The 25426-nt window shown below is 33.6% G+C and overlaps 1 protein-coding gene across 1 annotated transcript in view; it reads left to right on the top strand.

Moving 5' to 3' along the window:
* LOC129754562 (dopamine D2-like receptor) overlaps positions 1–7020 on the top strand; it is an 83641-nt gene extending 76621 nt beyond the window's left edge. The window contains exon 6 of the mRNA XM_055750703.1: positions 5840–7020. Coding sequence (XP_055606678.1) covers positions 5840–6051 — 212 coding nt within the window. The 3' untranslated portion in view covers positions 6052–7020. The remainder of the gene's footprint in view (positions 1–5839) is intronic.
* Positions 7021–25426: the final 18406 nt, after the last annotated feature.

Here is a 25426-nt window from a genome sequence, read left to right as displayed (position 1 = left end):
AGGAAACCAACTCCTCGTTCCCGAGTAGCATGTTCTCCTCGTATGCCAGAGTAAAGCAGGACTTGCCCGGATTGTGTCTTGTGTTCTCCAGTATTAGGCCAACGGACTTCGCTCAGTCCCAGAATTTCAAGTTTGAGGCGGCTAGCCTCTCTAGCCAGTTGTTCCAGTTTGCCTTGTTGGGCAAGGGTTAAAACGTTCCAAGTTCCAATTCGTGTCCGTGTTTTCATGCTAAAAGTCGTCGCCAAAGTTCCAGGTCGATCATTTCTTTCGGATTCCGTAACAATTTCAAATCGGGAGCAGTAGGTTGTTAGCCTAAAGTCCCTATCCCGCGATGGGGCTGCCATCTTGGACTTAGCTGGCGGGAGCCGCATTTCATAAATTCAGCCGCTTGCTGCAAGACAGACGCTGTTTGAGCCGCCCCTGACCTGGAGAACAGACGCTCGGTTGTTGTTGCACGCCGCCCCTGACCTGGGGAACAGACGCGTGCGGCCACCTTCTCAGTCTGCATGCGACCAAAGCATCCACCGGGGTTGGTTACCCGATCTCCGCTTAGGTTACTCGCACCCCAGCCGGCACCGCGGGGAGGTAGAGATAGGAGTTGTGAATAAGAGGTGATATGACCACTATGGGGTCTCGTGTTGCACATTATCCACCGTTTACCAGCCAAATATGCAAGAGTAAAAAATTATATAGTGCTTCTCTTGTTGAAAAATAAATTTACAGAAATCACTTGAACTCATTCAAATAGCTCCATGGTTTTGAAGATCATCAAAAAAAATTATTCTAAAATATTCTTTGAAAACAGACGAAACATATCATATCATATCAAAATATTTTTTTTTTATTTAGTAAAACTATTTATTAAGGCCGTTACTTCTTAAAGTATTTTTGTGCCGAGGAGTCCAATTAACATTAATTAAAATTAGGGTACAAAGTAAGGAAAAAGGAAGTGGGAAAGGGGAGGAAGAAAAGATCACTTATTTGTGTCGATGCGTGATCGACTTCGTGATGATCGAGTTCCTCTTGGGGGAATACAATTGGGCTCAGTAAATACCTCAACATCACTTGCTCCTTCACGGTTTGAAGGCGCGGGAGGTGGGGTCTGAGCGATGGGGTTTCGTTTCCTGGGGGGCGATTCGAGGTCCACATTTTGATTCGGCTTTGAAGCTTCAGCTGAAGGTCGTTGAGGTAGTGTCATGTTTTCCAATCTCGTGCGTTTTTGTTGGCTAGTCTGCTGTTGGTTTTCTTGGTGTTGTTGTTGTTCTTGTTGTTGCTGCTGCTGCTGTTGTTTCAGATGGTGCGTCGGTAGAATTTCTTTTCGTTTTTGGTCGGTCGGCTGTGTTGCGTTCTGTTTAGCTACGTTCGCGTAGCTCGTGCTGCTGTTGTTTGCTTGAACCATTCTTCGGGCTGTGGCTATTGGTAAATTTTGATCCGTGCTGATTTTTATCGCCGCTGTTTCAGCTATCCACAAAGGGCAGCATCTATCGATGGGTCCGTACTTTCCTGAGCAATTGTGGCAAAAGCTAGGTAAGGTACAATTTTCTTCTTCGCTTTCGTGTGATTTTGAGCAATTTTTACACGTAGGGGAGAACTGTACAAGACGCACCAGCGAGGTAAGATGGCCCATGTCATTCTTTCTCAAAAATACACCAACCTATGGCTTCAAATGATATTTTTATTCATTTATATTGTAGAAAACAATCTTGTTCATCACTTATTAGATGAAAAGTTCACAAAAACGACTTTAGTTCTTAGAAACAGAAGGATTAATGGAATTAGCGTGAAACCTGCTATTTTTCATGGTTAACATTTAAGGTTTTATGGTAAACTGGCCTGGGCAATCTGATGAAACTACAGCTTATCGTTTTTACACTCGCATGCACTTTCGAAAGACTATAAATATTTTTTTGTATTTTACTAACTTCATACAATTTTTAACTAAAATCAATCATATCAAAATTGGGGCAGAACGCCCTCAAAACCACGTGTTTTAGGCTCAAATTTTGAATGCTGTGAACTTTTGGAAAAAACCCAAATATCAAAACAAAATGCCATTCTTTTGATTTGCTGACTCCTAAATTACAATATCAATGCATAATTATAACAAATTTCATCCTTGTTCGAGTTAAAAAGGTGCCCCAATATTCGACTCGAAAAATCGATCTGCCGCCATGTTTGCCAAGATATCAGTCGAGAAATTGAATTTCGTTGCCTACTTGAAGGCGTTTCACCTGTAAGGCTATAAAAAGTGTATTTTGAAATGCAAAATTTTCGATAAGTTCAGCATGATAAATGATTTTTTGCCAAAGTATCGTTAGTTTACAAAAATACGATGAACATGTAATGAAACATTTTATGTTTCAATCATTACATTCCTTATAATCATTGTTTCATTTTTCACCACCCTTTCGGTATGGTGCGTTCTGTCCACTAGTTTTGGCGTTCTACCCCGCGGACTGTTTTCTGGCTGTTTTAGGTTTTTTACAAAAAAATCATCAAAATCGTGTTTTTATCATATTTTTTCTTTTTGATAATACGTAAATCTGATCACTGAATCATCTTAAACTTTCAATTTGGTTGTTGAATGATTGGTTTCGCTGTAAATAGCGATTATGCTTAACTGGTGCGTCTTGTACAGTTTTCCCCTACGTGTCTGCTGCTGGCATTTTATTTTGGGATGACCGTACTTTAAACATTGCCGACAAAGAAGGGGTTGTGAATAGTACGGACGGGTGCGAACTCTTAAAAAAACAAAATTTATAAACTCTGGAATAGTAGTGCTGTTGATGGTAAGCACAAGAGTCGATGTGCCTACAATTCCTGAAGTCGTTTTTTTCGTGATATGCCTGACATCTATAATTTTTTGCGGGTTCAACTCTGTTAGAAGTACTTCATCCGACATACTGTCCACATCTCTACACGTAACGACGAACTTCCGTTGGTTTAGTTGGGGATGACGGGGAACAACAATAGGAATGCCACTGAGTTGAGTTATCTTAGCGAGCAACCTCACTTGATCTTTGTTTCTAATTTTTAACACGTACCAATTATTTTTGCGCTCTATAAAACCTCCTTCGATAGTCCCAACATGGTCCGCAATAAATCGCGATATCACGAAGGGATTTTTTGGAAGCTCGTATCCGTCTTTAGCTTTCAGGGTTAAATAGTATAAACGGCCACATATGTTCTCTCGGTCTAACCATTCCGGAACAGTTATACCGGGGAAATCCCCGGGCGATGGGCTCATCGCGAGCACTTTGGTAATTTAACACCACTTGAAGAATAAATCAATCATGTGCCTTTTGTCACAATAACGAGATAGAAAACACATCTGCTATCGACGGAGGCAGAGGACGAACTCCTTATATCATAATGTATTTAACTCAATAAATTGATGAAACTTTCTCAAAATATTATTTCGTTTTCAGAATCCGGAATCCCAATTTTTATATTGTGATTTAAATTAGAATCTGTTCTCAACAAAAAAACAGAACTTTCTTTTTTGTAAGATTTACTTTTGGGTTTTAGTAAAATTAGTAACTTCTTATTTTCCTAAATATTCCAAAATAAATATCTTAACTACCTATATAGTTTTGAAAAGTTGATAGGATTTCCTTCCATCGGAATTTGAGCATCTGCTGGATTAATCAGACAAAATAAAATTACATTCTGGGCCACTTTTCGGGTTCAAACGATTGGTTTTCATTAGAATGAATTCCTCACAGTACATGCCATCAAGAAGCTGATTACTTACGATTACACTCCACTTCTAACTCTTCGATGAGTCTGCTATGTTTCCTTGTACTAATTCACCGATCATATTCAAATATATAAAGTTAATCAACTTAAGTGGAACAAGTCAAAATTTTATCTTGAGCGGAACTATTTAATTTTTCTTAGATCTAGTCAATGATTATATGTATATAAATCTTGTAGAAATGTTGAAAAAACACTTTCACAGAATCTTTTCGTACAAGCTTTGTTATTTTTGCTTAAATTTATTAGATGAATTGAGGCGCTTGGGATCAGAGGGGTGCAAGTGCCTAAATGACAGTTTCGAGAAAACGCGCTTCAAAGTTGTGAAGGTGCTCGATTTTTCAAATATTTTTCGAATTCAAGCAGTTTCAATTCAATCAAAAAAGTGTTCAAAAAAATTATAAAAAATCTGACTTTTGCACCAAATGTGAATTGATGTGAATTGAATTTTGCTGAAAGAAATGTTTTTTGATTCTTTCTTTCTGATGGAAGACGAGAAGAGAAGGAAAGCTTTGTTATAATTTTTTTCAAGAACTTGTGGACATAATAAAGGTTAAGTCATAATTTAAGAATAAGAATCAATCTTCATCGCCATCACTATTCGAATTTAAAGATTATCTCATTAAACGGAGGTTGTTCGTGATGTTGAAACTTCAATAAAAGATAACATACCTACAAATAAACAAAAGTTTGAATAATTTTCACCACAATTTTCTGCAATTCTATAAAGGGCAGCAAAGCACACCGGGTCAGCTATTTTATTTTAAATAACGATTCAATTGGTAGCCTGATATCTTTAATTTAAAACATATTTTTTTGTACTACTGACTTCCTACTGACTACTACTACTACTGACTACTACTTTGTACTACTACTTTCCGATTACCTTCAAAAGTCGTTCTGGGCAATATGATTCGTGCACGATACGTGCACGAGCAAAAATCGAGAATCGATTTTTCAAAATAAGATACAGCGAATCAAAGTCCAAATTGGCTATCTTTCTTGACTAAAGAAATATATTTTAACGGCATTTTGCGAAAAACTTTGAAAGGTGAAATTTTTGTTACGTAAAAACATATTTTTTTAAACCTGAAAATATTTTAAGATGGCATTGATTTGAAGTATTGACAACTACACAAAAAAAAGGATTGAGAGCTTTTAGATATGTTGATAGTACAAAATGGTTCCCCTCAAGATCAGAATTCTTTTATCAGTAAAACAGCTCTAGAGTTGTTAAAATTTACTCTAAAAAGTTCAACAAATCATCATTACAAAGCCAACACCAAGAGCTATCCGCTGAGTTAAAAAAATCGTTTGGATTTAACCCATATCTAGACCGCTTGATCAACTGCTACGTTTTGTGTAGTATTGAGCCATTTGGTTCCGCTCAAGATCATTTACTCGAGATGATTTCAGCTTTTTCGGAACCTAATTGTGGGACTTTCCTCAATTTTCCACATCCTTGGCCAATATTTTATTTTGTCTTCAAAGAGGAATCAAGAGGGCAATCTATCTCGATAACCACATTAAAGATTTGTCGCCTTGTTTTGTTTTTGTGCCTTCTTATTTGTTGAAAATTTCCAAATTTTCATCAGTACAGTCAACGTTTATTGATAAAAGAAAAAGTTACATTTTTTCGACTTCATTCCTTGACTTGATTATTTTTTAAAAGAGATGAACCTGACATGTTCGAGAAAACTGTATTTTTTATCAAATCAGCTATTCATTTCCTTTTGTAAAAATAACACAACCGACCACTTATATTTTAATACCAAACAGCTCCTGGTTGTGGCTCTCTGCTCTGCTCTGCCAAGGATAGCTTCCATACAGCTTCAACTTAAGCTCCCAGCAATCTGCTGCCCCCAGTGGGGAAACCGTACTCAGTTAGCGCTGTGTTGTGTATCCTGTCAACAGGTGTGTGATTTTTTGTTTCCAACTGCCACCTGAAATGGGAGCAAAAAATTCCTGCAGCAAACAACTTCTCCACTACTGACTGAGCTGTGTTCTCGTTTCATGAACAACCGAGTGTACATCAATAACCGTGTCCATTTTTTCTCCCATTTTTTCTTCCTTTCTCTAACAGGTGTCTTCCTGATCTGCTGGGTGCCATTCTTCACCTGCAACATCATGGACGCGATGTGCACCAAGCTGGACATGACCTGCCAGCCGGGCGTGACGGCCTTCATCCTGACGACCTGGCTCGGGTACATGAACAGCTTCGTCAATCCGGTCATCTACACCATCTTCAATCCGGAGTTCCGGAAGGCGTTCAAGAAGATCATGCACATCGAGTGAGTGGGACGGATTCGGCCGGGTCGGGCAGGTCTGGCTCTGGGAGATCTGTCCTCCGGTGGGATGGTCACAAGAGGTGGCGTCGAGACGACCGGAAGTGGGGGTGGTGGCGGCGTCTCCTTCGGTCCACGGACGCTTGGCAACTGGCGGCACCGGACTATTCACTAGTTAGTAGCCAGTCGACGTTCCTGTATAGTATAGCTCTAGAAAGATAAAAAGGAGAAGACGGACCTAAAGTACATACATACAAAAAAAAGACACACACGCTCACAAAAAAGAACGGTACCAGTTGAGTTCAGTTTAGCTGAAATAAACAATTTTTTTCTCTGCTCCTTTCCAGGTTGTTGCATTCTGGCAGCTTCTGCTGCCAGGAAAAAAAGCTGGTCTTGCAGCAATTCTTCCCTCAAATTGCTGTTATTTTTCTCCTCCGAAGTTCTGTTTCGGATTGTGCCCGGATGCATCCAAGTGGTATTTGTTCGGGTGGTTTCTGGTTTCTTTCCTGGATCATTTTTTAGAGCTATTTTTTAAATTTTTTTTCCTTCTCTTGTTTTGTGCTGCTGATGCTCAACTTCATAAATTTGTTTGATATTGCAACAGATAGACTTCCACAGTTTTCAGTTTTCAGCTAACGAATCTGCTGCTTCTGTTTCGGATAAGCGTCATCATTAGGAAGATGTACAAAGTGGATCAAAATTTCGGAAGCAAATTATGGCGGATTCGTTTACTAAATCAAGACGAGAAATTAACATAGCAAAGAGGATTTAGAAACATGAATCAGAGAGATCAAGCATTTAAAACCGAATTTATCAAATTTCAGAAGACTTATTCTCAATCTAAAACAAGATAATTTGAATCAGTTGCCAATGCCAGTCGAAACAAAAAAATAACAGGATTCACTGTAATTTCTGTTTTTTTTTTTCAACAGGTTTTAAAAGTTTATTCCGATTTCAATAAAATTTCCAAAAATTTTTAAAGCAGGTATGAGCAAACTTTGCAAATGGCCTTAGAGCGTTTTTCTAATACAATATATGATAGATTAACTCAACTCAATTTTTTTAAATAAGAGTGCTGTTTTCCAGAAAAAGTATTTTCTAAGAAAAAACAATGATGTTTAACGTTTGTTAACACTCATTCGGTTTTGTCATTAGAAAAGATTCCTCCTAAAGACATTAAAATATGTAAAATACTGTTTTGCCTGTTTTTTTTTTTAATTTTGGAAATAATTATTGTATCTACGATTCTAGGATTTGTCGATTTTTCCACAAACTGAAAGATTAAATTAAGGTTTTTCGGCTTAATCTGAAATTTTGGAAAAAGCATGTTTAGCAGAATAATAATATTCGTATATGTGTCACATATGTACTAATAACACTAGTATACAAAATCTAAAACAAAAATCGTGAACTTCATTGACTGACCTATATTTTCAATGTGAAATCGGGCGCTGTATCCGAAAATGAAATTCAAAAAAATCTCAGCAGAACAGTTTTTGAGCTATGCTCTTAATATCAAATTTTGAAAAAAAAAAAAAATAAAAAAGTACTTGATTTCAGATTCAAATATCTCGGATTGCGTAACATAAATTTGAAATCTTTTTCTGAACATTTAAAGTGAACAAATTTGCTATAGATCATCTGAACTTCATTTTTACGTATAATCAAGAGTATTGTTGATATTAGTGACTTTATGATAAAAAAAATTATAAAAAAGCTTGTTTAGAGAAAATTTTGTTCCAGCGAATGTTTAAGACTCTTTGGAAACATTTAAAACAACTGATTTTCTTTTGGCCTTAAATGTCAATTCAAAACGAAGATTTCAAGTAGTTATTTATAAAAATCCGTTGAAAATTGAAGAAGTTATGGTAACTTTAACATAACAGTAATTTTCGCATTTTTGAATAATTTAACGAATTGCGCTGTACTAATCATTGTATAGGAAGAATTAAATATAAAAAATCTCACTCACTCTAAGTCAAAATTAATTCTTAGTTTACCCGAAGGCCACATGCTAAATTTCAGATAGATCTGACCATGGGGAAGGGTTGCTGGAGTCTCAAACGTGAATAGGATTTTAAGGTATTTTGCTCAGGCGGAACAAAAAATATTGGCTATCATCTTACTTATGCTAACTCCACCATACCACAGAAAGAGTACAATGTATGCCATGACTGAGATTCGATCTCATGACTTCTGGCTTAGGAGACTTAAACGCTATTCTCTAGACCACGGTCGGCGGCTTGTTCCTTTTTCTTAACTCTAAGCGTACATCTATCGAGAATATGTAGAAGCTTAAACCCCCAACCCACAGAAAATGTACTATGTATGCCGTGACCGGGATTCGATCTCATGCCCGTTGGCTAAGAAGAATTGAAGGCTATCCTCTGAGCCACGGGCTGCAGCAATAAAATTCTGTGCAGTTTCCACAGTTCATCAGCCTCCTCAAGTACAAGACATCTTTTTTTTTAAATTCTTCTCCTTGTTTATTGTCGGAAAATTTAGTCTAGACTTATCAATGAAAAATTTCTGGCTGGAAACCGGCCAGGTGGCCGCAAGAGAATTGTTTAAATTGTCCATAACGAATATTTTACAAAATATCTCCCCATTTTTGATCCAACTATTTTGCGCACGATTTGACCGCCGTATTTTTTGCTGTTTTGCCGTTGGGCAGCCTTTCTACCTTTTAAAAAATAAGTCAAGCCTCTTTTTTAGTCAGCTTGATAAACGAGTCAAAAAAATAGCTTTTTTGACTCTTACTGCATTGAAATTTTTAGATTGCACTGAATTAAGCCTCGAATATTCATTAACTTCATGGAATTAATCATCTTCATTTTGATTCAAATTTTCGCTCCCTGTTGTATCCTAAACGAGTCCTTATACTTTTAAGCTATTAAACATATAAACTTTGGTCCAATAGTTGATTTCAAGCTGTTTTTGGATCTCCCACAGGGACTTTCTCGAAAACCACTTGACAGATTGTCACTAAACTTTGCACACGAACACAACACGTTACTAGGTGGTTTCACTAAGAATAACATCAATTTCCATTCATGCATCTAAAAAATATTCACAGAATAAAGTGATGCATTTCTGTAGAAATATACTTCTTAAATCCTAACTTTTCGAAAAAAAAATACAAAAACGTTGAATGTTAACTTTCTTTTTTTTCTATTCATGGTTTCTTCAAATGTCTCAAATATCAATATCAAAATCGATTAAAAATATAAAGATTCAACACTAGGTTTGATATTTTCCTAATTTATGTTTTGAAGCCCCAATCATACCATTTTTTTATTTTCAAGACTTTAAATTGTTGTCAGTAATCAGTCAATGAAAAGCTTTGGCATTTTGATAAAATTTCGGAATTCTTACTCGACATTTGAAATTATTATGTTGTTTTCTTGTCCTGAATTTGTTTTTCAAATTTCTTTTAACTTTGAGTTTTTTTTATTATACATGCTAATGGGTCGTTCGAGAAAAATGGAGATCAAAACATTTTAATGGGAGTTCCTTTTCTCAATTAAAGTATCAATTCAATTGTGAAGTTGAATTTTTAATTTCATATTACATTTATTATGGTATGTAATTTTTATTTTAAATTTTAATTCGTTGTTCTGTAATATTGTTTTCTTGGTTTTAAGCAGAGGTAATTGATTCACAATTTAATGCTAAGATTGTGATTTATCAAAAATATTTTTTCTGAGCTTAGACTGAGATAGAAAAAAGGAATGGAAGAGGCATTTTTTTGTATACGTAAGTATTAATATTTATCTATGAACATCGACAAATAAACTATTTGCTCTTTGCCAAAAGGATTTTTTTTGCAAGAGCCCAGCCAGTTTTTATATTCTGGCTGACAGTTTTTTGAGTGATAAATAATTTAAACCTTATGTAAGGCCTTCCAAAGAATCTTTATGTTCAAATTGGCCTCCTGACTAAATGGTTTCTCACCTCTGGAATAAATAAAGATTTTTAAAATTTTTGGTTTTTTGTTTCACGGGATTTTAATTGACAGTTCAATCATTCATCTTGGATTTGGAGGTAGAAAACTTTCTTAAAATTAACACAAGATATGAAAAATCTGTTCAAACTATGAGAACTAATGAGAACAACAAAACAAAGTTCTCAATTTTTTAAGATTTTTTTCCCTTGAATATAAAATAAAAAAAAATGTGATGAGAAATAAAACAAGATAACATTACCGCAAAACAAAGTTCTTAATTTTTTAAAGTTTTTTTTCCTTTTGAATATAAATTTTAAAAAACCTATTTTTACTAAACTTAAACTTAAACGAAAACAGTCAAAATTCAATATTTAATAATACACGATAATATACGGAAAAAACAGCAAAAAAAGTTCCTCAAATCGAATTTAAACCACATAACCTATGAAATTTGGTATGAACCAATCACTTTTTATAAAACAGTATTTTTTTTTAAACTAAAACCTTAATGGAATATTTTATTTATTAAAAAAAAGCCAAGTTGAAAAAAAAATCTTTACAAATCATCCATATTAAAAGGAAAAATCAATTTCTGGTTTTGGATTAATAGAGGTTTTCTTCACATCTAAGTGGTTTTGAATTCAAGATTCAAAATTTTTAGAGATTATTTTAAAATTGTTTACGTTCTTCTTAAAATGATTGATTTTGTTTCAACTGTAGGTCCTAATTTAAAAGGTAAATATTGAGTACAAATTTTAAACGTCAGAAAACTGTTTTTGCTTCAAAATTCCTTTCAATGAAAAATTTTCATATGAAGAATTAAATTAAGGATAAATTTAAAGCTACTACCCATAATTTAAATATAATTATTTTCAATCAAAGCGTGTTGAACTAAGGCGCTAACTCTAACTTTAACTCTAACTTTTTGATTTTCTTTTTTTATGTTTTGAGAATAATTTTATTTTTGAGAAATCTCCAAAAATATTGAACTTTGAAGAATACAGTAAATATTGTCATTAGTGTGGCAATAGATGTATGGGACTAATTTCATGATAAAATTTTGAAAACCGATCAAATACCGTTTGTAGATTGGCACACAACACTGACCAAAAAAATTTTTTTTAGCACAATCGAACTTTATTTAGGATTCTCTCAAAACGCTCTAAGTTTCGGTTTTATGAACTTCAAAATTCACCAAAGGCGGGACCAAATAAAATCAGGAAATCGACATTTTAATTTTAGTGGAAAATTACTGCATAAAAACGTCGAAATCTGGTGTTATTTCGAAGTTTGTTTTGTTCAAAAATTCACTTAAAAATTCAAAAAAATTTTAAGGGGGGACTAAAGAAAATCCGGAAAATCGAAATTTTAATTTTGATGCCAAATGAGTAAGAATTTCATGGAGCAGCGAGATCTGGTATTATCTCGAAAAAAATTAGCTAAACATCGACTGTCTGAGTCTTTTTTGTTTTTACGAAGAAAAATAGTCCCTAAAACTCGATTTTAGGCCAATTTTTTTTCGCGATTAAACATAACCTAAACTTTTCATGCGTTCCTAAGTCATTTGGCTTCAAAATTAAAATTTTTAATTTTGCGGATATTTTTCGGAGCCCCCTCACTAGATTTTTGACATTCTAGACAATTCTCAACAACAAAATTGTACAAGTTCACACTAGATTTAGACGATTTATGGATTTTAAGTCATTTGCTATCCAATTCCAGTTTTCGATTCTCCCGATTTCCTCAGGTTTCCTCTTTGGTGAGTTCTGAGGGTAAAAAAAACCCAAAACTTTGAGCGCTTCGAAGGACCATTACTCAAGTACGATTGAGCTAAAATATTGTTCTGGTTAGGTTTTGGGCCAATCTAAAAACATAAATGGTCAGTTTGCGAAATTCGACATGACCCATCTGGCTGCCATCATAATATTCAAAGATGTAATTTATTATGAATTGGAAATTTTGTTCGAGCTTAAGATTAACTAAATGAATTTCATACAATTTTTCCTTTCAAAGTCAACAAGAAGTTTGAGTTGATGTTGAAGAATTATGTATGTTTATGTTAAATATGTTTAAATGAAAGAATTCCAGCTTCAAGTTGATTCTTGAAGATAAAGGCTCACGTTTAAGTCTCAATTGAAGCGAACAAAAATTCAAAAGATAGTTTCAACCTACGATTTGAGGCCATATCATTAAAACATTTCAAATATTTACAAAAAAAATAACTCAACGAACTTATTAACGTTTTAAAACGATGATTGTTTGAAAAAATTTACATATTTGTCTATAAAGTTCATCATGGGGTTGAATGAATTTTTTTTTCAAACGAGAATTAAATTTAAGGAGTTTTAAATTTTGTTTCCGGAAAGGAGATAAAAATGACTGCCTAAAAAATGTAATTGATCAACCCTTTTTAATTAATTCTGTTACTTTTTTCGTTTAGTTCAAAACTAGGCGTGTTGTCTTCTAAAAAGTTTATCCTAGGCTTAAAGTCTTCACTTAAAACAGCTGTGAAAATTTTTTTAGTGTTGCCAGAAATATTTTTAATTTTTGAATATTTTTTTTTACCTTTATTTCAAAAGTTTTCCAATATCAAAGCGTTTAGAGTCTCCACCGTTTTGTGCAATTAACTTGAAATTTTGCACAGTTAGTTATTTTGATAAAGAGATCAATATAAGGTGGTGGGTGCAGTGAAATTTTGGCTTTTAAAAATCTTCATACCACTCTAATGTATATGAACCTAAAAATGTTTACAATTTATTAAGTTTTTATAAAACTTACTTTATACGCTTTTAAAAATCATTATTTTTCAATCCTGATGCACAATTTTATCCTAATTTCACGTTTAACAACAATTGCAAAGAAAAGTGTTTTAATACAATTAGTTCATTCCTTTTTGATTTATTTTTGCTTCGGTTAAACATAAATTCAACCTTGGATGCATCCCCTAAATTAAATCTCAGCTAGATACCTTGAAATTTGCTCAACTTCGTCCTTGATATACCAAAAATCATATCCGTGCCAAAAAATAGAGAAACCTGTAAGCAAAACTTTAATGACATGCTCAATTTACTTCGGTTTTATTTTTCAACAACGATGATGCAATACTAAGTAACTGATTGGCAATTCGTCACACCATATTTTTTAAAACACTTAATTATTTGTTCGAAAACTGTAAATATTTCATCGTCAAACACGAAAAGAAAAGTAAATAGAAGAACACTATCGCTGCAGCACCGGAATGTAAAAAAAATACTTACCCAAGTCCAAAACCCGAAATCGGAAATGAGCACATCCTGATTCAGTCAAGCCAAGCGGAGGATCTGAGTAAGTAGAAACGGTAGTTTTTAGCTATACAACAAACAAAAAGTCGGTACACAAACGAAAAATAAAATCAATGGTAGAATTTTTATAGCAAGCAAGCAAGCAAACAAATAAACTAGTAAAACAAATGAGAAAAAACCAAAAGCAACAAAAAAAACAAAACAAACTCTTAAAATAAGGAATCCAAAAACCGACAACTGGTAGGAGAGACCAGTTGAAAATTGTACATTGAAAACTCTCGCAACCAAACACAAGAAGACGTAAAAGTGAAACAAAAAGAAACAAACAAAAATGTGCAAACAATCCAAAATCAAAAAAAAAAATTGGAGAAGATGAGAAAAGGTTACCAAACTTCGTATGAAAAAAGATGATCTTAGTTTGTTTTTTGGGCACCCAGTGACCTTAAAACTGACTCGTTTCAAAACTAGCTAGAAACCTTTGGATATTTATTAGGTATCTACTGTAATGTTTTATCAGTTTTTAGTTTTTTCAACTGAGTGTTTATATACTTTTTTTCAGCTGTTGATTATGAATCAGTTCATTTTGTATACATTCACATTTATTATCCTTTGATCTTTTTTCCTTAATTTTGTTTTCAAACAGCTTTTGTTATTTTGATAAGATAGAATTGGGTTGTTTTACTGAAACCAGCAACAAATCAAAATTTATCTCATATTCGGCATTCAATTTCAACCTTTAAATTTTTTTTATGTTGTTTTTTTGCAGATAAACGATTCAAAAGAAAAAAAATTAAAAGCATCTTTTTAAGAGAGCACAAAATTTCAAACATTTTAATGCTTTGATCTGAACACAATGGGTTTGTTTATTTTTGAGGAAGGTAAATTGGACACGTAACATGAAACTGAATCAATTTAAGGTTATTTTTGAATTTCTTAAACCCTGGTGCCTAGAAAGCTTCGATTTAATTAAAAACTCAGCCATGAATTTTTAAGTTATATTTACATGAGACAATTTGAACTTTTTTGTTTTTATGGGAAGTTGAAAAATTTTTTATTCAAAAAAAACATCACTAGCCTCTTCTGTTGAACAGTGTCTGGTAATAGATTTGAAAATTTGCAGTTAAACAACTTCGTATCTTATAAGGCAAAAAAAATAATAAGCAGTTGAATAGGGGTATGTCTTTCGGCATCATAAAGTATTCAATTCAACTGGCATCACTGCTGATGCCTAGCGAGATAAGCATGAGTACTATGCAAGCAATACCTCGTCAAGGATCAGCAGTGATGTCAAGTAAATTGAAAATTTACTCATGTAACATAAAAATAAAAATTCAGCATAAAACTATGAATGAACTTTGGATCAAACCAAAGCGTTGTAGACCCCTAAGTTTGAGCAATTTAAAAATGACCCAGAATTGACTCATTCGAACGTCACATTTGTTCCACGGAAAAAAGAAATTGAAATTAAATTTATGTTTGCCTTAATTTTAGTCCCATGTTTTATTTTCTAGTTCTTTTTAATTTCTATTGAATAACATTGTTAATTTCATTTTATCAATTTATTTTCTATACCCTGAATTCAAAACTAAACATTTAAGGTATAATTGATAAGTAAAAATTCTGGTTTTACTCTAAAATCTATTAGGTCGAAACAAATAATAAATTCTTCTTTTGTCATCTCCCTCCCTATCAATCAAATCGAAAAACGAAAGGGGGATATTGAATAAAATTTGACATAATTCAGAGCGAAAAACAATTTGTGGAAAATGGGCTTTGTAAATTGTTTTTTTTTTTTTAATTCTGATTCAAAATGACTTCATTTTTGAATACGTCCAATGTGGGTTGTTTGCAAGCGTTTGTCGAATTTAAAACAATTTATATTTTTTTCATCATTTTTACATCTTTTCAACTCTTTATGAAAAAAGGATTTCAAATTTGTTTTGGCCTAATGAACTCTTAAGCTCATAAAGTTCGTTTGACAGAATATGGAAAAAAGGGTGATGACCCTCGATTCCCCTATATTAATCAATCAATTATAAAAAAGAAGGTTCTGAGATGAACATTTTGAACCCAATTGGACCTATCTTGTGTGATTTTTTTTCCGAGGAATCGATTGAAGGCAATATGAGCCACCGTACGAAAATAAAGTGATGGTTGTCTTCCTCTCAGTTCCCCTTTTTTTTCAAATATTTAAAAAAAAGCGTATTCGGATTTGAAAATGTGAGAATAAAAAATGATCTTTTGTGTATTTTTTTTTTGGAAGAAATCTAATGAAGGCTGTTTAAGTCACCGCACGTACCGTAAAATGAAGTTATTGCTATTTTACCCTCTATTTCTCTACATGTTTCAATTAATTCCGAAAATAGCATGTTCGGACTTGAAAATTTTCAACCAAATGAAATGAATCTTGTGCGATTTTTTCCAAGGAATCGAATAAAGGCTGTAAGCAGGAGCGCATCGGGAAATGGATAAATGGTTGTTTTTTCTAATTTTCCTACATTTTTTTGAATAGTCAAGACGTAACATCATTTTCCGTAGCTTGCGATGGCTAAAAGAGCTTTTATTTGATTCCTGCGAAAACTTCACAAAATTAATCGTATTAGTGTTAAATTTTCAGGTCGGAACATGCAATTTTCTAAAAAAAATTGAAAACTGTAGATGAATGATGGATGAAAAAGACATAACTTTTATTTTAAATACGTGCTGTCGCTCAAGTATCTTTTGACGATTTCTTAAAATAAAACCACACAGAAAGACCCGTTGTTGCGTTTTTGAGGCTAGTTTTTTCTTGAAACGGCCAATTAAGAGAACGCAGAAAAGGCCACAATTCAGAGTGGGGGCTATAATAAGGAGCATATTAATCAACAGTTTGATCGTATTTATCTGAAATTATCTACAGTTTCAAATCTAGGACCAATTTTACTGCATTTCAGACTAGTAAGCAATCATATTTGTCGAAGGACAGGAAAAGACATTACAGGAAAGCTTCAATCATGGGAGATCTGGTCCAGCATGCCCTAGGGGCTAAGGCCGGATATATTTACCCTATGTTTAATATGGATGAAAATTTTCAAGTCCGAACAAGCTTTTCTGCAATCATCTAATATTTTTGGGAATTGAAGTGAAAACAGTATCTGTTTTGACGCATAAGATTCCTAAGAAAAAATCACATAAAATTAGCAAACTCATGCGAAGAATACGGTCAAGGGAGGGGATTGGTTTTGAAATTTAAATACAGCTGGAAATAATAACAATACCAAAAATGCACAACAAATAAGCAAACTGATTTCGATAGCTATTTATTTTCAAGAATTGTCAATGGCTCCAATCCAGATTTAAAAAAAAAAACGACTGTCGTTTTTATGTCAAAACTCCAATACTGATAGCTGTGAAAAACTTTTAAAAATCAGTCTGAACAGTCGATTCATAAATAAAACCATTTTCTTATTCTTGTATGTTCATCAGACAAACTCAAAAAACTTATAAGTTTTACTAGTATTATTCACTCTGATTAATGTTTTGAATTAATTATTCAAAATGATGCTCCTAAATCTAAACAAGAACTTTGATAGCGCGGCCGTGCGAACGGGGGGATTTTAGGGGTTTAACCCCCCTCCCAACCCCCTCCCCCATGAAGACTTTTCCCAAGTTATCTTAAAAGGTTTTCAAAAAATGTAAGCAAGGAAGTCAGAAAATTTTCTCGCCTCGCCGGAAATTAATTTTGAATCACCCTAGGCTTGAGACATTTAATACATATATGCTGTTCACGAATTGAAACTACTTTTTAAATGTTAATTTCTATTTGCAATTCAATCAACCTTTAGCATCGAAACTCTAAACTTGACATACAAAATCCCTGCCTCGTCTTCAAAACAGGTTTTTATTCAGAAGTGTATCTAAACAACTTCAGAATTTGAAACATTGTAACTTCAAAATTAATTCATCGAATATTAATTTTATGCATCTACAAGTAAGGAAGCCATGTAGTGTTCTCTTATTGTTCTCTACTTATTTATTAAAAATTATGATTTGCAAAAAATTGTGCTGTTATGGAATAGAAACTAATTTCAGTATCAATTTTATTTTGTGTTTTTTGTTCTTCTAAGTGCTCAACATCATATTCAATGACGTTTTAGAAAATTACACAATGCCACGAAATTAATATCCTTCGAGTTGCAAAGAATTTAAAAGCTAATTCTGACTTAATTATGTGCCCTGGATCTAAAAATGCAGTTTTGCTATCAGCTTTTGTTTTTTGAATAATTTTTGCAAATATTTCCAAATTATTTAAGAAATGACAAAATTTGACAAAATTTTAATACAAAATCATTAATTATTAATAAATTAATATCAATTTTCAACTTTCTTCAAGACTTCAAGTAATTTTAAATTCTGTGAAAAAGTTATAAAGGTTTTCAATTTGTGTACTCTTCATCATCTTTAATGAAATTTTAAACCAAATTTAATATACAATATTTTGAAAGCACAAATATAAATGTTTCGCAGGTTTGAACAAATTTTGTTAAATGTATCAAATTTTTTTTTTCAAACTTTATTCAGTTATGTCAGAAATACTTGTAATGAATCTTTCCAAAGTTTTGTAAACTGTAGAATTTAACTTTTTAGATCATGCATCATCATCTTTGGAATATTATTCCTTAATTGAATGAAATGAGCATAATAAACAATTTCAGAATTAGATTTTCTTCTGTTACCGTAGATTTGTTACTTTATCAGTTATCGATGATTGATTTCGCTTCAAACTGATAGATTTTAAAACTTATAAACTTCATATCACCAAAACGCAAGGTAATTGACGAAATTTGACAAAAGATTCGAGTCATGGACGCTTAAATCTATACCCCATAATATCATTCAATCAAATCTTTTTTAAAATCTTTTTAAAATAATTGGACGAGTTTAATAAAACAAATTCTTCTAAATTTTTTACAAACTAATCTTTTTCTTCTTCTCAATATTCCAATTCGATCCAATATTCCAATTGGTAGAGACAAAATATTCAGATCTTGATATTTTTTACTTTAAAACCTCAGATAGAAAATTTATAAAAGTTTCTCTAATTTTCACTACATTAAATAATGTGTTTTAAATCGATCATGATTTGAAGGAGCAACTTAAAAGTTAAATTTTAATACACAATTTTACTTAAATTTGTATTATCTTTGTGCATTTACAACAAAATTTGGATTTCATTATTTTCATTTTATCAGTTTCTTATTGATCATTTCGTAATCTGGAATTTGTCAGTAAAATTGAACACGTTGTGTTATAATTATATGTGTAGAGTTATTATTTTAAAAATTCACATCTTTTTTGGCCTTTTATAAGAATTTCTGAACGAATTTTGATACAGAAAAGGGTTTTATCTTTGACTTTGATCACTGGCAGTCTTCAATAAAATTTCAAATTTTTTCACCTTTTTATCAAATAAAATTCAAATATCAACTATTGAAGTCTTTGACTGCTATACGCTGACGACCTGAAAATATTCAGAACGATAACATGTCCGTTAGACTGTTATGTTCTTCAAAAAGATATCGACACTTTGTTGAAATGGTGCAACACAAACGGTATGCAAGCAAATGCAGGGAAATGCAATACTGTGTCATTTACTAGAGCACGGAATCCAATCTTATTCGACTATAGAATGGATCAAACTACGCTTCAACGGAAGAGCGAGATAAAGGATTTGGGAGTCGTTTTTGACTGTAAGCTGAAGTTCACAACGCACATTGGAGCGATCACAGCAAAGGCGTTCGCTACTCTAGGATTGATACGTCGTAATACGAAAGATTTTACGAATATCTACTGTTTGAAAACGCTGTACAATTCTCTTGTCCGGACCGTGTTAGAATACTGTGTTCAAGTCTGGGCCCCCTACCATGACGTCCATGCTAATCGCATCGAGCGAGTCCAGAAAAGCTTTTTACGTTACGCACTTCGAACGCTACGTTGGAACGATCCAGTCAACTTACCGCCATACGAGCAGCGGTGCAGGCTCATTGGACTGCCGACACTCGCTGAAAGGAGAATTCTTCTACAACGTTTGTTCATTTATGATCTTCTGATGAGCAACATAGATAGCAGGGAGTTGCTCGAGAAACTACAGATCAGTGCGCCATCTAGAACATTACGCCATTACTATTTCCTAAGACTACCAACTCATCGTACACAATATGGCCTTAATAACCCTCTGGAAAATTCATGTTGCCATTTTAATAATGTTTACCACCTTTTCGACTTTAATTTAAGCAAGTGTTCATTTAGATTAAGGATTAGTTAATAAGTACACATCTGTGCGACATAGTCGAAGGTGAAATAATAAATATATTAGAAGTTAAAAATGTTTTTCTTAATCGAGAATTCACATTTCTAATCGTGATAATTGTTTTCCAAATTCCAATTTTTTTTTTAAATCGATCCTGCCTTTGCAAATGAAGAAAAGAAATGAAAAATAAGATGAATAAAAAATAACAATCATTATAATTTTTCCAACAATTTTTCATCATGGTTGATTTTTTACATAATCTGACATTTATTTGAAAATACAGATTTTTTTATCTGGTGTTATGTTTTATGTATTCAATATCTTACAATTTTCAGGTTGGGTAAAGGGTAATTTTATGAATGATCTAAAAGGAACAGATAGAAAAGAAAAGCAGGAATTTCCAGTTTTGTTTTAAATATGGAAAGCAAAGAAACATATGCAAATTTGTTAACATTGAGCATTCAAACTAAGCTTTACAGCTGCTATTTCGAATCATTTTTCGAACTTTTTATCATTACGCTTCGGAGTTTCGTCGTGTACAGTCGACTTCTAAATAGTGTGTTACATCTATTGTTTTTGGAGATCTTTGTTCTCGCGCGATCGAATCGGTTGTGGTTGCAGCCGGTCAAAAACGGACTAAGTCCAATCCTAATACTCCCAACGAAGCGGCTAATGGCCCCTTTCAAAAGCTGCGTCGTTCCATGATTGGAAAGAACAGTTCCGACTCCTACAGCGAAAGCATGGATTCGGATCATTCACCGAAGTTTTATAACCGCAAAATTGACGATGGAGTAATAACCTCAAATCGCTTTGAAACGTTAAGCGACAGTAATCCCGATGATGACCCACCAACTATCAACAGTCTAAACTCCAGGAAAATGAAAGAGAAAATTCCCCTGGTTACTCTTACCGAAAGCAACATACCTGCTGCTCAAGGTATAGCTTCGAAAGCAGGTGTATCAATGTTTAACGTCAAAAGAACATCAACCGGAGTTAACATCTACCTGTACATAGTTGAAGACTACAAAAAAATGATCTCTTTTTTGAAAGAACAAAAAATAAACTTCTTCACCTTCACGCTCGAAGAGGACAAGCTCACCAAGATCGTATTGTCTGGTTTGCCGGAAATGAAAATTTCCGATGTAATGGTTGCACTCAAAGAAGTTGAAGTGACTCCATCCAAGATTCTGAAAATGACACTAAAAAAGCAGCAAAACGAAGACCACGCTCTCTACCTTCTCTATTTTCGCAAGGGGAACGTTCAGCTAAACGATCTGCGAAAAATAAAGGCAGTATTCCATTGTATTGTGCAATGGAATTACTATTCGAACAAGACAAAAGCTCCAGCTCAATGCCGAAACTGCCAGTGGTTTGGCCATGGTTCTTCAACATGCTTTCGACAACCGAGGTGTGTGAAATGTGGAAACTCACACAAAACATCCGACTGCCCTTTGACTGCGGATCGAGAGGACAGAAACGTGAGATTGCCAGACGATCAGCTGAAATGCGCTAATTGTGACCAACATCACACAGCTAATTTCAAGGACTGTGTGAAACGTAAGGAATACATCGAAGCCAGAAATCGCCAGTTACATCAGCACAAGTCGCAGAGGAGCCGACATGTGCCATTCCAAATGCAAAACTCGGCTTTCCCCCGGTTACGGGGAAGTGGTGGTCGTCTCGCTAACGATTCCACGGAGAATCGTGGTCCTTCATTCTCCAGCGTCCTGCAACGAGATTACCAGGTATCCCCCCGTGTCCCCCCAGTAAGTTCAACACCAAGGTACGTGCCCGATGATGACCTTTTTTCTGCTGACCAAATAGTGGAAATCGTCAACGAAGTGTTTTCAAAACTTAGTGCTTGCAAAACTAAGCAACAACAAGTAAAAGTAATTTTAGAAATAACTGCTCACTACTGTTTTCCAAATTATGGATAATGCAATCAACTCGATCAAAGTTTCATACTGGAATGCCAACGGCATTCTTCAAAAAAGTCACGACTTCTTCAGATTTCTTTCTTCTAATGAAATCGATGTTTCATGCATATGTGAATCTTTTCTTAAGCCTGATTTGAAACTAACGCACTCTGATTATAAAATTTATCGCTTAGACAGGACGGGCCGTCGTAAAGGCGGAGTAGCAATTATAGTTAAAATTGGAATACGTCACACTCTTCTCCCTGCCTTTGATTTGAAAGTTATAGAAGCCATAGGAGTCAATGTTATCACTTCATCTGGTCCAATAACACTAGTATCTGTTTACAATCCAGGAGCAAACCGAGATGATAGGTCGTTTATTGACGATATAAAAATACTCACGAGAATCAGAAATAGTTTTTTCATTTGCGGTGATCTAAATGCCAGACACAGATTGTGGAACTGTAGTAGAGTCAATAAAGCAGGAAAAATGCTTTTTGAAGAGCTTCAGATAGGGTCTTTCGTAATCCAGCATCCACCTTCCTCAACCCACATTCCTAGCGATCACAATCGAAGATGTTCTACGCTTGACTTAGTCCTAACAAATGGATATCACTCCATGTCTTGCCCACAGATATCGAATGATTTATCATCTGATCATCTTCCGGTCCAGTTTCAAATAGATTCTTCGAACGTTGAAATGGTCCACCCTAGATCAATTCCCGATTACTCAAAAGCAAATTGGCAAGGTTTCAAGAGATTTTTAGATGCTAAAATTGACCTACAGCAACTTGATTTAAGCTCCGTTACAGAGTCCTTTGAGGTAGACAACATGATTGATTATTTCACAGAATTAATTGAACAAGCTCATGCACGTTACGTTCCTCGTGTAGTTCCAGGAAAATACAAACTAGTTATACCCGATAACATTTTAATGTTAATCAGACTTAGAAACACCAGAAGAAGGCAATGGCAACGTAACAGAAGAGACGCGTATCTTAAAGCTCAATATGATTATACTAACACTTTGGTAAAACAGAGTATCGTGAAATTAAGGAACGACGCATGGTCTAAGAATCTTTTAGATATGAACAGGGACAGCAACAACCGTACAAAATTATGGAAGTTCACAAAACTTATCAAAAACAAACATACTTCCATTCCACCGCTTAAAAAAGATGACAAAATTCTACTAACTGATCAAGAGAAATGTGAAGAAATAGCACGTCACTTTGCCAATGCACATTTGACAACTTTCAGCGATGTCAGTTCCATTGAACGAGAAGTTGTTTCAACCGTCGATAATTTTTTGGCAAATAACGTTGCTGTACGACCGGAACCACGCTTTCTGACTAAACCAAAAGAGATTTCATCTTGGATTAAAAAGATGAAGAACAGTAAATCACCTGGCATGGACAACATAAACAATAGATGTTTAAAACGATTGTCTAAGAAGGCCTTAGTGTTCCTAACTTTCATCTTCAACTCGTGTATTAGTCTGAATTATTTTCCCTTAGCATGGAAACATGCTAAGGTGATAGCGATTCCGAAACCAAATAAAGATCACACAAATTCTAAAAACTATCGCCCTATCAGTTTGCTGAGTAGCATAAGCAAGATTTTCGAAAAGGTTTTGCTTGCTCGGTTAAATAAACATATTTCAGATAATGAAATTATACCAAACTTTCAGTTTGGTTTTAGATCTGAACATTCCACTGTAAATCAATTAGATCGATTGGTTCATATTATCAAGAACAACCGTGATTCTAAAAGATCTACTGGATTAGTACTATTGGATAACGAAAAAGCGTTCGACACGGTTTGGCATAAAGGTCTTCTGTACAAAATGATCATTCGTAGTTTTCCTCCATTTCTCATTAATCTTATTAGGTCCTTTCTCAAGAATAGAGATTTTTCTGTTTCCGTAGGCGGTAGTCTATCTGATTCCTACACGATACACGCTGGTGTCCCACAAGGGAGCGTTTTATCCCCAGTGTTGTACAATATTTTTACCAACGATATTCCAGGCTTAGGTGGATGCAACCGATATCAATTTGCAGATGACGTAGCTATTAGCTCCTCATCATCAGACCCTACTGAAGTGACTACAAATTTAAATAACAGCCTGGTTGACTACGCAAATTATTGCAAACGATGGAAAATTAAAATCAATGAGGACAAGTGTGAAGCAATTTATTTCACAAGATGTAGGAGTCAAAATAAGTTGCCATCTAGCTATTTGAAAATTAATGGAAATGATATTCCCTGGCAAGATGATGTAAAATATTTGGGTATGATCCTGGATAAAAAACTAACATTTCAAAAACATGTACAATACACATTAGAAAAGTCTGAGAAACTTTTCAAGATCCTCTATTCCTTCGTTAATCGTAAATCCAAATTGAACCTCAATAATAAAAAACTATTATATAAAGCTGCATTCCGATCAACTTTGATGTATGCCTCTCCTGTGTGGTCAAATTGTGCTTTATGTCATCGAAAGAAATTACAAGTGTTTCAGAATAAATGCCTCAAAATTATTTATAATCTACCTCATTGGCACGGAACCAACGATCTTCACAGACTCAGTAATATGGAAACTTAAGACCAATTTTGTGATAGACTCAGATCAAACTATAATCAGAGATGTGCAAGTTCTACATTCCCTTTCATAAGGGCCCTACTTTTGTGAATGCGATAATTTTTAAGTCTAGTTAGTAGTAGTAGTAGTCTTTAATTTGTAAAATTACAGGGTTTTTTTTTAAGTTTTTCCTTGAATTATTATCAATATGAACCGTCAAACTCAAAATTTGCCAAGGCTTATCAAGAATAACTGAATGAAGAAAGGTGAAAACTAAACTCATTATTTTAGCATTTAGAATTGATTGTATGTATCATGAAAAATTACGATGAAAATAAACGAATTATGTATTATGTATGTATCGAACTTTTTATAGATTATCATAAAAAAAATTATTGGTTTAAGGAAGATTTTTAAAATAAAAAAAAGGAAACATTTTTAATATTTGAGCGCGAGATTTGTGGTTGAAAATTATAAGCCAGAAAATTTTGTTACCGTCTGTTGGAGTATTGGGTCCTGGAAAGGACAAAATGGATGCCTTCCATGAAGTTTTTTTTTCAAAACAAAAACATTTAGGATTCAAAAACCTAAACCATACTTATTAATAACATTTAAAAAAATTTATAATTTTGACTTGAGCAATTCGGCAAAACTTAAAAAAAACTATACTTTTAAATCTGGTTATTTTATTTGGAATTAACACCAAATTATAAAAATTAGAAAAATAAGTTTTCTAACAATTCAGAAGGAATTTTTTTCTTTTTTTATATATTTAAAAACAACTAAAAAAAATTAGTTCTTAGTGCAAAGTTCCGATGCAAAAAATTGTAAAACACCCAAATGTTCAACAGACAAACGAATATTCTACAAAAATTCGTCAACGAAACCCAAAGACAGCAGTTCAAGATAAGCCGAATCAAACTTAACAAGAAAACGACACTTTATCGCACCTGATGAAGATCCAATAAGGAGTTAAAAAACAGTCGTTTTTACTTTAAAATCCTTGAAAATCAACCAAAACAGTCGTTCCATTCATAAAAGAAGGAAATTTTCCAAAAAAAAAAAACATCTTGACATGTTTAAAACCTATTTAAAGGCTTCATTTTATTTCTTGAGGAAACAGAAATTTAGAGCTTTTGATTTAAAAAAAAATAAATTTAACCATCCAGAACTTTAATATTTTATCTGATTTGGTTTGTCACTTCTAGTTTTGGTGATATGATGTTTATGAGTTTAAAAAGAAGTTGAATAAACTGATCCTGATTTTTTTTACTGTACTTATTAAATTAAGGAATAATATTTTGAAAAATTTATTGAAAAATGGTCTTAGAAGTTAAATTCTACAGTTATAAAACATTCGAAATCTATCATC

Source organism: Uranotaenia lowii, chromosome 3, assembly GCF_029784155.1.
Source record: "Uranotaenia lowii strain MFRU-FL chromosome 3, ASM2978415v1, whole genome shotgun sequence".
Lineage (NCBI taxonomy): Eukaryota > Metazoa > Arthropoda > Insecta > Diptera > Culicidae > Uranotaenia > Uranotaenia lowii.
This window is presented reverse-complemented; position numbering and strand designations above follow the sequence as displayed.